This window comes from Dendropsophus ebraccatus, chromosome 7 (genome assembly GCF_027789765.1).
Source record: "Dendropsophus ebraccatus isolate aDenEbr1 chromosome 7, aDenEbr1.pat, whole genome shotgun sequence".
Classification (NCBI taxonomy): domain Eukaryota; kingdom Metazoa; phylum Chordata; class Amphibia; order Anura; family Hylidae; genus Dendropsophus; species Dendropsophus ebraccatus.
The window spans coordinates 143090852-143105388 of NC_091460.1; the positions used below are offsets into that span (position 1 = coordinate 143090852).

The following is a 14537-nucleotide window of genomic DNA, read 5'->3' on the forward strand; positions in this document are numbered from 1 at the left end:
CTCTCAAGGCTGATGTATTCAGTAACCTTAAAAAAAAAAAAAAAACTTTGACGGGAAGAAGTATGAAAAATATTCTCAAGTTCTACATATTCTTTTACAGAGTAATTGTAGCCAGAAGACATACGGAATGTACTAGATGCTCTAATATAGTCCATGAACTGTATGACGCCTGACACATCATCTAACTAGCTTACTAGTGATAGCAGGAACAACAACTTAGACACCAATATGGAAAACCAGGCACTGCGCTGATATAGAGTCACCAGCCAAGGTTTCGGCATCCTTTGTCTAATAATATTTCATCCAAGGCTGGCTTCACACTCAATAATTTTATCAGCTTTATAGCAAAAACCTGAAATGGGTCCAAAACACAGGTAAAAGTGTAAATCTTCCCATAATAGTTTCTTTCTGTGCTGGTTCCATTCTTGATTTTGGTTAAAAATATGACCAAACCACTATGTGAACCCAGCCTAAGGGTCCAATTAGATGGGCCAATGACGGCCCGATCAATAGTGTAAGCGAACGCCGATCTGCTAGATCATTTACTGAGCCTATTACACAGCTCAATGATCATTTAGCGAGGGCTGTATATATATATATATATATATATATATATATATATATATATATATATATATATATATATCGTTAGTGATGTCCGTGTAGCTCTTACCCTAATCTTCTCCTGCCCTCTGCTTTCACTCCCGGCACCACCGCTGCTGCTTCAGAGTGGCCTGTCAGGGCTGACAGGCCGCTCAGCCAATCACTGGATGGGACTACCACGGCCAGTGATTGGCTGAGCGGCCTGTCAGCTCAGACAGGCCACTCTGAAGCAGCAGCGGTGGTGCCGGGAGTGAAAGCAGAGGGCAGGAGAAGACTGGGAAGGTGGAGAGGTGATATATATATATAACAGTTTATTTAATCATTAGCCATTAGCCGCGCATCGCTATAACACGTAGTGATACGCAGTCGAAGCCCAACAATTTTAGGTCCGGACCTAAAAACACAATTTACCGATGATCATTGTCATTGGCTGATTGTTTTCGCTATTAGGGGGCGATAATCGGCTGAATCGGACGGACTCAGCGTATTATCATTCTGTGTAATAGGCCCTTAGTGAAAAGAAGTTAACAAACGATCTGCCTGGAGCATAGTAAACCCCTTCCGCCACTGCACACATTATTAATGTAGCTGCTGCCTAACGCTGCAGCCATTTGAATTAACATAGACAGGATGGCATGGGCACAGAAGCAGTGCCTGTGCTATTCGCAGCAAGCCCTGGCTGTCAGTGATAGCCGGGAACCTGACGCAACTGTTGGGGCAGAAACCTTACTCCGGGCAGAGGCAGAGTCTGATCAGCTAAGCCTATTAGTGTAAGGGTAGTATAACACGGGCCAATGGGGACCCAATAATAACTGTAAACAAGCGCCGATCTGCTAGGCTCCTCCTGTGCTGTGCTACCCCCCGGGTTCCGGGTGCTGTTGCTTCAAGGCGGCCTGTCAGTTAAGACCGGTCGCTCTGAAGCTGCGGCGCGCAGGACCTAGGGAGAAGCAGAGCACAGGAGGAGCCCTTGACCGACAATTATAGGTCCAAACATATATCAACGATCAGCTGATGACAACAATCATCGGCTGATCATTGTCTTTATTACACAGAACGATAATCGGCCGGATAGGGCCGATTCGGCCAATTATTGCTCCATGTAATAGGGCCTTAAGACTGCCAGGCATAATACACTGCAGTACTGATCAGCTTCCAAGCCAGAGGATGGCAAATATTCCTATAATGAAAGGTGCAAAGTGATCTACAAACCACCAATAAACTTGTGCGGTCATAATCCCCTGAAAGAAACTTTACATACTTTTTTAGGTTCTGAAATGGTCACATATCACTTAAATTACAGGGATTTTCTTTAGTTATAACTTATATCCACAGCAAGTGTCTCTTTGACTTTCATTCTACAAGCCGGGGTGGTGTCTGCATATATGAGGAGAAGAAATAGATAGCCGTGGTTGATTATTTCCCATAGTCTTGAATGTAGAGACCTGTCAAGCACTCACTCATATATATATATATATATATATATATATATATATATATATATATTCTCGATGATGGTTTAGTATCTGTACTTTTAAAAAGTTTTGTCCTTATTTTAAGGTTGTATTACCTGGCCCGATAATCCAGGGCATTGTTCCCTGCTCGCTGCCCGTGCTATTACATGCACAGTCAGCGAGCAGTGGGAGGGGCTGCCCAAATGACTCAAAAAAGCTACAATGTTGCAGATAAAGCCTGCCTAGTTTACATTAGCCATCTCAGAAGGGAGGGAGGAGGAGGGGGAGACAAAGAGAAAAGCTCACACACAGATGTTTGTGTCTTCAGCAAAAAGCAGCAGCTTAGAACTGGGGGAAGGAGATTGAATAGATAATAACAAGTATGGAAAGAATTGTTAGTCTCACCACGGGCAGCAACATATCAAAAGTTATGTTTGAGTGGAATACCCCTTTAACTTTGTTCAGAGGTTATGTTCATTTATAAAACATTTGTGTACAACTTTATGAATGAACATAACAGTTTTTTAGACCTATCTTACAGCTTCACCTTCACGTTCTACAACGTCAATTTACAACAAACACAAATGTAACTCAGAGCCTAATGTTACGTGTTTAGCACTTGCATAGCGTAAATTTTCCTCAGCACAAGCCATATAAAAGTAGAAGAAGAAGAAAACCTCGGCCTCTTACCCCACTGTTGGCTCTCGGGTCACTGGATTCTGGAAGAACCTAGGGGAAAAGAAAACGAAAAGATAAAGGTTTTTGAAGACTCCACAAAACCATAAAGTTCTGTAGCTCTTATTATTATTGTTGGCGTACGATCAGATTATTGATTTCCTTTGGCTTTCTTGCTATAGGAGTACAACTATCCATTTCACTTCAGTCCCCAAAGGAATTACAGCCACACAAGCTAAATGATAAGAATCCCTCCTAATTGCTGCCCGACGCCTTATTCTGGTCACTCGGTGCGAAAATCAGCAGTCTGCCCCAACCGTGCACCGCGGCCTTCTCTCCATTCTGCAGCGGGCGAAGCAAAAATCAATCGCACTGTAAAATGGATGAGAATGAATAGTTCATTAGGGCTGAATTAGCCAGCTTCCCCCGGCAGCCGCAGCCAGTCACAAAGGGGCATCCGTGTGCTGCTCCTGTCCGTACCATCAATATAAACACCGGCATAAAGACGGGAGCGGAGGGGACGCTTACTTCTCTGATCCATTCACCTCTGTTCATTAAAAATTTAATCCCCATTCACTGGTATATAACGTTACTATATATATATATATATATATATATATATATATATATATATATATATATATATATATATATATATATATATATATATATATATACACACATACACTTTATTTTATGCACATTTTCCACTTTCCCTTATTTAGCGTTGCCTTTTCACGACTCTAATCCTCACCGGGACCATTTTATTGTTTATATTCTTGCTTTGTTTCCTTTACGTGTTTTCTAATGCAGAACATTACGTACAAGCTATGTATGATGGAGAAGCACTAAAAGCATATGCGTACACTGAGAACTGCTGTAACTCATTGCATGTACATTCAACCATACAGGATAAGCAAATATAATATAACTTTATACACAAATGTGTCAAATACAGTAATACTTCTGTTCTTAAACTGAATTGATTCAGGAGGGCAGTATGAGGACTGCGTAGTGTCTTCCCATAGGGAACAATGTAAATGGGTTTAATTGTTTCCAGCAGCCATTAATAATTACCTACAGCACCCATATATTACATTGTCTAGTGACCAGTGTAATCCCTGCAGTACAGAGCAGCATTATATACTGTACAGGACATTATACATAAGAAACAGAACCAGCAGTTATAGTACAGTAGTCACCAGCCCCACACCCGTCCTTTACTGTATAGCGTCCCCCCACCCCAGCAGGGCCATCTTAACAGCATAATAGGCCCCTGGGCAGAGGTGCGAATTGCCCCCCCCCCCCCCATCTTTGTAACCCCGCCCCTAGCCAGTACACAGGTATACAGGTGATGGGTAAAAGGCTAATTAATATATACTGGTGCCCCTCTCTATATATGAGACATGTTGAGACATGTCCCTCTGCATATACGCCATGTTGTCTCCCTGTATACTGTATAATACAGGGAGTCTGTGTATACTGTATTATACAGTATACAGGGAAACAACACGGCTTATATATAGAGAAGGGCAAAACAACATGTCTCATATAGACAGAGGGGCAACAACATGACTATTATATATGAGAACCATGTTGTTTCCCTGTATACTGTATACAAGGAAACAACATGGTTCATATATAATAGTCATGTCATGTGGTGCATGTGATGCAGGGTGCAGCTGACGGCAGGACTCAGAGCACAGGCACTGCACAGCACCTACAAGGGGGAGCTTGCCGACCAGGGACAAGGAAGATGTCACGTTGGCTGGGGGGGAGGGGGAGCGGCTGACAGCAGCACACGCACAATACCTACAAGGGAGCTTGCTTGGGGACCGGGGACAGGGAATATGTCACAGCGGGCAGGGGCCCCTAAGATGCAAGGGCCCCCGGGCAGCCGCCTACCATGCCCAATGGATAAGACGGCCCTGCACCCCAGCACTGTAACAGATGGCAGTGCACTGACTGTACTACTACTGTACTGTATATGCACTCCAGCAGTATTATACAGTACAGGATGGGAGATGGTGGTGCACTGACTGTACTACTACTGTACTGTATATGCACTCCAGCAGTCTTATACAGTACAGGATGAGAGATGGTGGTGCACTGACTGTACTACTACTGTGCTGTATTTGCACTCCAGCAGTCTTATACAGTACTGTACAGGATGGGAGATGGTGGTGCACTGACTGTACTACTACTGTACTGTATATGCACTCCAGCAATCTTATACAGTACAGGATGAGAGATGGTGGTGCACTGACTGTACTACTACTGTGCTGTATATACCCTCCAGCAATCTTATACAGTACAGAATGGGAGATGGCGGTGCACTGACTGTACTACTACTGTACTGTATATGCACTCCAGCAATCCTGTATAGTACTGTACTGTATGTGAAGCCTCACCAGTGCTAAACTCACCAGGTACTGTACAACCCACCATCCACGCCCGTAAAAACGTTTGGATACCGAGCAAAGTTCAAGTTCCCAATGTTACTTCCGGGTAAATTTTCTTTCAAATACCAAACAGTTTGAGTTCAGAAGCGTTTGAACACCGAGGTATTACTGTATGAGGGCCCTATTTCATGTGACGATTATCGTTCGAATTATCGTTACATCGCTCGGATCTAAACGATAATCGTTTGGTTAAATAGCAGTTAACGATTAAATGACGAACGAGAAATTGTTGATCGTTTAATAAGACCTGGACCTAATTTTATCGTTGCTCGTTCGCAAATCGTTCGCATTGAATAAGACGTCGTTCAGTCATTTGCAGTAGTGACGATCGCAATAGCGACGACAAGACGACCGCAAGAGCGTTCATAAGTAATGATTATCTTTCCATGAACGATTTCAGGCCGTTCGCAATAGCGGTTGTTTGAAATAGTTTATCGTTAACGATTATGCGAGCGATAATCGTCCTGATTTCCAAGGCCTCTGATATGTTAAGAGATCTCATGATATTAAAGGTAGATACAAACATTTCAAGAACTTCTTGGTACACACCAAACATAACGTAAAGATGAATCACTGTATAATGACTAATGGACCCTCCTAGTATACTTAGTCAATAATCAGTGCGTGTAAATATTCTTGTTTATATCCAGAAGCTGTAAAAAAATCCCCAGAGACCCCCTTTAAGCTGAGCCTGAAATGGTCCAGGGATTCACCGACCTCGCCCCGTGCCGCGTACCAAGGATTTACAGTTGCTTTTAATCATTATAAAATTCACAGTGCTGAGCACCAGGCTATTAACTATTACAAAGACAAAAAGAGACGTCAAGAAAAACTGCCAGAGTATGGAAATAAGCCGCTGCCAGACACCTCAGCCAACCAAGGATTCTCAGAGAGAACATTGAGCTGTCCCTATAGATATGTGGGGATAATGCTCTGTCCATTAAAGGGGAGGTCTGATGTCAGACATGGTTTAAATAAGCCGGGGAGGAGGAGGCTGAACATAACACCAGGCACTTATCTCCCCGGCTCCAGTGCTCTAATCCGCTTCCCGGTCCCCCGGCCACTTCCTGGTCTGAGCGGGGACCCGGGTTGTGACCTGTCAGCCCGCTCAGTCAGTCAGTGGCCGTAGCAGGGTCCTTCCTCAACCTCTGACTGGCTGAGCAGGCCTGACACATCCCAACCCAAGTGCCCCCTCAGAGCAGGAAGCGTCAGGGAGGCCGGGAACCGGGACAGAGGACAGCGGAGAGGTAGGTGCATATTGTTATGTTTAAAGGAGGAAAAAAAACCAACAACACCGGACTACTCCTTTAAGTGCTTGGATACATCATATGTCCACAGTCCATTATTTATTCCTGAATTTCATTTTACAAAAGGAAGGTAAGAGAAGGAGGAGATCCCAATTTGGAAATGTGCTTCAAAAAGAAGGGATCCAGGTTTAAAGGGTTAAGCCTATGCTCCACGCACTGGTCATCCATTAGTAGGAAGAGTCCCTGTAAGCCGAGAGCTAGTCTGAGCACTAATATCTAGACGTGATATTCTCTCTGCACTTCCATACATATTTTACGACCCCGGATGTATTATAGCAGCGGAGCATACCGTATACACCCGTGCAGGTACTCCGCCGATATTACCAAGCATAAGAGAAGCACACATTGGATACAAGGACTTCTGGAAGAGTTTGTAGAATTCATAGGATTCATTGTAAGGAAAACTTTAGCGGCACAAAGTTCTCAGGAATATGAAAAACACAATGTAATCTATGAGCGGAATTTTCAGCTGTTTATTGTTGTGTCTCTATGGAAGTCGGGGGACAACAAAAGATCCGCAAATAAGTATCCATGTACTATAGAGACTTTCTATCAACTTCTGTGGAGCGGCAGCAGATGTGTCCGTGTATCCCCTCACTCCTGCCGCTCAACAGAAGTTGACGGAACAGCTCTAGAACCAATGTATATTTTTCTGTTTATGGCAGGGTTCACACACACACACAGAGTAAAATTAAAGTTAAATACAGCAGTAATGTGTAATGGGAAAATAGAACAGTGTGAGAACAGATGGAAAAAAATGGCCATATTTTGCAAAATCAGGTCACAGATAATGAGCATGTCCATTATTAGGCTATGGTCACACCTTGTAAAAGACCGGCCTGGTCGCGGAACAGCCAGTCCCAGAAAAGATCATCCCAGCCAGTACTGCAGTACTGGCTGGATGATCTTTAGCGCTGCTGAGTTCTGATGCGGGTGCATCCGTGTGCGCCCGCATCATAACTCCCCACTGCACACAATGGAGCGTGTGGCCGGAGCCGCACTCTCCATTGTGTGAACTGACAGAGTTTTCTGCGGCCGCTATTCAATGACATGTCAGTTTCTCGCGGTGCCGCTAGGGATCCTGGCCGGAGAGTATACTAAGTGTATACACTCTGGCCGGGATTCCATAGACGGCAACGTAACGTATATTTTCGTACCAATCACGGCCGTTGTTGCAATCTGCAACAACGGCCATACTTTTACGAAAATATACATTCTTGACATGGACAGAGGTGGCAGCAGAGAGCACTGTGTCTGACTGAAAAGAATACACCACTTCCTGCAGGACATACAGCAGCTGATAAGTATAGGAATATTTTTAAATAGAAGTAAATTACAAATCTGTATAACTTTCTGGCACCAGTTGATCTGAAAGATAAAGATTTTACCGGAGTACCCCTTTAATGACCATTATTTTAGAATAAGACAGACATGGTCTGAGTGTGTTACGAGGGGAGAACGTTGTCTCTTTCTCTCATAGGGCTCATGCACACTGAGCAAAAGAAGAGGAATTGAAGAGGAGAGATTTCTGCTTAAAATTCCTCTTCTGTTCTGCTCTGGCAGAATAGGGGCAGAACAGGAGCTTAATTTGAGCAGAATTAAAGAGGAATTCAAGCCCCATTGACTTAGGCTATGTGCACACTGAGCAATTCTCGAGGAATTGTAGCTGAAAGTTTTCAGGCAGAATTCAAGCAGAATTTAAGCCCCCATTGACTTCTATAGGATTCCTCTAGCAGATCTACAGCAGAAAATTCTGCTCGGAAATTCTGCAGTGTGAACAACAGCAGAAAACCTATTGAACACAATGGGACTTTGCTCTGTACATATTTTACGGGAGGAATTTCAAGCTGAATTTCAAGCTGAATTCCTCACCTTTTCCTCAGTGTGCACATACCCTTAGGGCGGGTTCACACTACGGAATTCTCACGCACAATGTCCGCGGAATTCCGTCAGCTGTCCGCCCGCACGGGCACGCGCTTTTCCGCCAGGCCCCATAGACACCATTCTATGGGCCGGCGTATTCCTTGATCCGCTGAAAGAAGTGACATGACACTTCTTTCTGTGTATAGCGGAATACGCCGGCCCATAGAATGGTGTCTATGGGGCCGGCGGAAAGGCGCCCAGATGTGCGGGCGGACAGCTGACGGAATTCCTCGGACATTGTCCGCGAGAATTCCGTAGTGTGAACCCGCCCTTACGGTGCGTGCACACTACAGAATTCCTGCGTATGACCCGCGGCGGATTCCGTCGCTCGTACACGCACGCGGCGGCGCGCATCTCCGCCTGTGCCATAGACACTATTCTATGCAGGGGCGGATTCCGCATTCCACCGAAAGAAGCGACATATCAATTCTTTCGGCGGAATCCGCCTCTGCATATAATAGTGTCTATGGCACGAGCGGAGATGCGCACCGCTGCGTGTGTGTACGAGCGACGGAATCCGCCGTGGGTCATACGCAGGAATTCCATAGTGTGCACGCACCCTTATATAGGATTCCTCTAGTGGAATCCACCCAAAGAAGTTAGGCTGTGTTTATACAGAGAGATTTATCTGACAGATTTTGGAAGCCAAAGCCAGGAATGGATTTGAAAAGAGGATAGATCCCAGTTTTTGCTTTATGACCTGATCCCTGTTTATAGTCTGTTCCTGGCTTTGGCTTCAAAGATCTGTCAGATAAATCTGTCTGTGTAAATGCACCATAACATGCTACTTCTTTGGGCGGAAAGCGGATCCGCGACAGAAATTTACGGACGGAAATTCCACTATGTGAAAAGCACAGCGCAGAGCTCCTTGAAAACAATGGAAAAGTGCTTGGCTCATTTTAAACGGGCGGATTTCCGAGCTGAATCCGCCTCTTTTGCTCAGTGTGCATGAGCCCTTACAAAAGTTGGAATATATACAAGATTTACTTTTCGTTTTGCTGAGGAATATAAGGAGGCAAGTTTCCCCCCTTATCCGAGACCCTCCTGTTACTTTGTGGAATCGGGGACATATCTGGGGACTTGTAGCTTCATTTCCAGCACTTTGTGACTTTAAGTAATAGAAAGCGTCCAAGAAGAATCCATCCGCCTGGTAGTTTTACAGTCAGCAACAAAATGTCAGAAAGTTTGAATGAGGGGAGCGGAGGCGGCAATTAGGATCCTGCGCTATTACATCTCTTCCCTGAACTGCGGAGATTGAGTTCTGCTGCAATTTTGTGACCACAATGGTCTTAATGACATCCTCGCTCCCCTACCCATCACTTACTATATTGCACGGCCGTTATCTCGGCTCAAATATTAAAAAAAAAAAAAGAGAGAAAGAAATACAGTACACACCTTCCCGTCGGTTATGTAAGGAGAAAACAAAGGAGAATGATGTTATCCATGGTGGTTACAAAGTATCCGGCACAACGCTGCGGTCGTGGGCTTTTAAAGGGGCGATCCTTCTGCATAGGTTCATTTCGGATGCATCTGTTCAATCCCACTTTGCAAATAAGTCATTAGGCTTTCTTGGCTACTTGTAACAAGAAACCAGACTTAATGACCGGGCCTTTGATCTGGAAGCCATGTCATATAACAAGATTAGCCGCAGAGCCTTAAGGAGTCGCTGCAGAGGAGCCTTCAGGTCGTTGCCAGAATTAGTCATGCATCTAATGGACGTCCCCAGCAGCACAGAGATAGACTGGCTGCAGCTTCATAATGACATACACCCGCCACTAACACCTTCATATTGTGAGGATATCTGATATCCCGGAGTACATGGCAGCCTGTTATGCTGGGTTTCCTTTTGTGTGGGAAACTCATCTCATCTGTCAGAATTCAGTTCTTGCAGACAATAAAAAGTGAACTTGTGCTCTTTGTTGTCTCAGCGGTGATTAGCCTGTGGCTACGACCATCAGAAGCCTCTCCTCGGCGCTAGTACATAAAGATGCCAGATTCACAAGGAAAACAAGCCGCCATTCAGACAGAACCGAGACAGCTGCAAACTTCATCAAAGAAAGCGGAGGCAGAACAATCCAGAACTTTCCTGTCCATCCAAAGTTTGTTGCATTGAATTACGATTTGTCTCTGAAACGCACGCTCTGCAAACAGATGCTGCTCGGTGCCCCCTCCTCGCAAACACCTACAACTGGCGATAATCTATCTATATACCGTATTTTCTGGCGTTTAAGACGACTTTTAACCCCGGAAAATCTTCTTAGAAGTCGGTGATCGTCTTATACGCCGGATATAGTCGTCCCATACCGTGGGGGGGGTCAAAAATGGCTCCCATCCCCTGTTTGGCCTGACTAAAAAGCCCCCTGGTTTTTAAAGGTGCCAGAATTATCAAAGTGTATTGTGCCGGTAAATTTGGCGTATATCTAAAAACGGTCTAATCTGCCGACCAACTATTAGTTGGCTTACCTTAAACCAGATTCGCATGCCAGCATTTAGACCACATTTTAGATTATATACTTTTTTCGTTCTGAAATCCCACGCTTTTACACACTCCGTATCGTAATAAATATGGCGAAAGTCATGCGAGGTACACATCGCTTCAGAATACTGAGGCCAAAATTAAACCTGTGCCGTGAGATTACACCTTATATATCCACATCCAGCACCGCAGGCTCTTGTCATCGCACCAGCCCCTCAATACCAATAACTAGGCGCCTGGCAGTAAATGACGGCCATCCACTCAATTGCAACAATGTATAAGCATAAATACTGAGCAAAAATACTGTGTCCGGGCACAGAAAGAACAGTGATGTGTGGTGCTGTGTGTGATGCTGCTGTCGCCCTCTGATAAAACACTCTTTGATGAAGTGATTCTTACATAATAACAGAGATCGGTCTCCCATCCATTTGGCACAACGGCCGCACCATCATTTATCTCGGCATTTGTTGTACTGCTTAACGTCTCTGCATCGATTCACTTAGAAGAATCAAGATTTAATTTAACATTACACTGGTGAACCTGAACCTAAACCTAGAAATAAATATTTATTCCGTGTTTTGAGACTCGTAACTGAGGCTCCACGGACCCCCTTTTTTGTATATAATATATATATATATATATATATATATATATATAAAGCAAAGGGGATAATTGTCAGTAAATAGTATTTTCATGCATTTTCCGTAGTTTATGAGTTTCCCATCACTTGTGTAGCAATAAACATCCTTCATATCCTGGAGATCTAAACGCTGCAGACTGTGCGCGCAGAGGTAACCTTGACAGGCTGAGGAGCTTTCCTACAAGCTCAGGTTATAACCCATATCTAATGCAATCATCATTTATTTATTATCTTGCTCAATTCTTCCTTCTGCATCATTTGTAACCGTTCCTAAACCGCTCCTCCATTATGCCCGCGTCCCCTCAGAACTCGGCACCGGCCGCTTCAAATATGCAAAGTAATTACCGAGACGGCTAAATAGAGCCGATGTGATTAAACCTATGAAATGGACTTGGTATTAAGCAATATTTATATACAAAGTGGCACTTCACTGTAAGATGCTGAAGGATAGAGGAGAAGAATGACACAACTTATGATGATGTTTGGGCGGCAAAATAATTAAATTGCATGAAGCATAAAAGCTTGTCCTCCATGACCTTATGCATTCCATGGTGGTAATGAGGTCTCAGCCTCGTGATGTCATCAATATTCATTACTAGGACTGTGGGTTATCATTGCACCCGCTTATCAATGGCCGCTATAGAATTTCCTGCAGCAAAGTCCCTTTTTGACTCCTATACGCCAGTTTCACACATACTGAATTGCAGCAGATTTCCCACTGCGATACTCTGTACTGTCATTTCCCATGGCTCCTATAGCTAAACAGTGGTTACAGTGGGACAGCGCACTGATAGGCTGAGCGGGGTGTCACGGAGCCGGAGAAGCAAGCGGGAGCGTGATATGTGAGAAACTGGCCTAAGACTATGGGGGACATTTATCAAGGGCTTTGCGCCAATTTTAGGTAAATAATTGGATTTTTCGTCCATTTTTGGTCAAAATTCTATTTATGAACCGGTATTCGACGGGTGAATATTTTTTAGAAACTATATATATATATATATATATATATATATATATATATATATATATTTTTTTTTTTTTATTTGCCTGTTTTGAGTATTCAGCCAAAAAGTTGCATAACCCAAGATTTGCAACTTTTTTTTTTTAAACAAACTGGTTGAGGCCTACTTCTGCTCAGTATCGGGTGAATATGCTGGCGCATTTTTTTGCAAACATTCTGAGGATATTCTAATCACAAATGTATGAATAGTTTGTTACATTAGTACTCAATAGTAAATGAAGCCCTATATGTGCACACTTAGTATTTGTGATATTTATTTTCAGCCTAAAAAAAAAAAAAAGCAAAAAGTAAACTTTTTTTGTTTGGACTTTTTTGCAGTTTCTTGCAAATGGAATTAAAAGGAGACTGTCTACTAGAAACAACGTCCCAAACTGCTAACATGGCTACACAGCTATATAAGCATTGAGGCTATCCACACCTAAAAGATCTCCTTTATTACTTGTCTGAAGCAAAGCTTTGGCTGTCCGGACATGATGGGAAATGTAGTAGTAGCTGGAGGGCTGAAGATTTCCCAACTCTGCTTTAAGCAGTTTGCAAACCTACTATTTTTGGGGATGAAAACAGCCTACAAATGTGGAAAAAACATTCCAAAAAAAAAACTTTTGGGGCTGTGAATCGGTAAAAAAAAAAACATGCACTTAAATTATACGGACATAAAATCACTGATTGTAAATGTCAGCCATTTTTCCCTTGAATTCAATAGAACTGTGTGAGAACACATCCATGCAGAGCAACTGGTTTGCTAGTGAAGAAAAATAATAAATGTAATTATAATATCAGTATATCTCATATTTATACAAAAAGTGCAGATGTAACATTGCTCAGGTCGCATAGTAGTGTGTAGACCAAATATTATGGACGTACAATGGCAGCGACGCACCGAGCCAAATGCGTCATACAAAAACTGACAGCTATGATACAGTATGTACAGAACACACAATGTATTGTACTTCAAGCTAACAAACGGTCCCGCTAGCCAGGCCAACCCTACACCTGTGTATATAGAGCAAATATTAAGTAATAAACACCGAGCAGGTGATAGTCACAACCCATTGTTCTTCTTTATGAGCGCCCATTATGACAGAACAAAAAGTAGTGAGATCAGGAAGAGTGATCAACACCATCTGCTCCTAAGGGGCACAACACGTATGTACGAGCCGTGCGCGGTCCTGATCAGCCTTATAGGCAAGTCTTCTCATCGCCCTACATTTAGGAAAGGATGCATGCAAGACCATGAAGAGTTTATAACTCAAACTGTACAATCTCAGATTTGACATCTATAAATAAATTGAGTGGGTGGGTCAGATCGATCAGATCGATTAAAGGGGAACTATCAGCAGGTTAGACTAATCTAACCTGCGGATAAGTCCCTATTGCACAGGAGACGCTAAGAAGGAAGTTATGTGTCTTAGGGCCCTATTCCACGGGACGATTATCCTTCGGATAATCGTTAAATCATTCGGAACAAACCGATAATCGTTTGGTTGAATAGCAGTTAAAGATTAAACGACGAACAAGAAATTGTTGATCGCTTAATGAGACCTGGATCTATTTTTATTGTTGCTCGTTCGCAAATCGTTTGCATGGAATAAGACGATATTCAGTCGTTCGCAATAGCGACAAACGCAATAGCGACAAGACGACAGCAAGAAGGATCATAAGTAATGATCATCGTTCCGTGTAAATGGGTGAACGATTTCAGGTTGTTTACAATAGCGGCCATTTGAAATCGTTTATCGTTAATGATTATGCGAACGATAATCGTCCTGTGGAATAGGGCCCTTAGTCATGCGCTCCACGGTTTGGTGAGACCGTTAGGAGTACTGCCTGCCTCCATAGCGCTGCCCTGGTCAGCCCACTCCATTCATTATTATTAGAACGTAATGGGCTGTGCTTCTAACATTCTCACCGGATCATGAAGCACCTGAGAGCAAACTACTAACTGCACCAGAGCGTGCCGAGGAGGAAGGTAAGAGACA

The 14537-nt window shown here is 43.5% G+C and overlaps 1 protein-coding gene across 6 annotated transcripts in view; it reads right to left on the reverse strand.

The window, feature by feature from the left end:
- Positions 1 to 14537, reverse strand: part of INPP4B (inositol polyphosphate-4-phosphatase type II B) — a 394433-nt gene that overhangs the window by 208095 nt on the left and 171801 nt on the right. For all 6 annotated transcript variants that reach the window (XR_011364011.1, XM_069978640.1, XM_069978642.1 and 3 more), the window contains one exon: positions 2745 to 2783. Coding sequence is in view for 4 of the 6 variants with exons in the window: in XM_069978640.1 (XP_069834741.1) it covers positions 2745 to 2783 (39 nt within the window). In the remaining 2 variants the exon portion in view is untranslated. The remainder of the gene's footprint in view (positions 1 to 2744; positions 2784 to 14537) is intronic.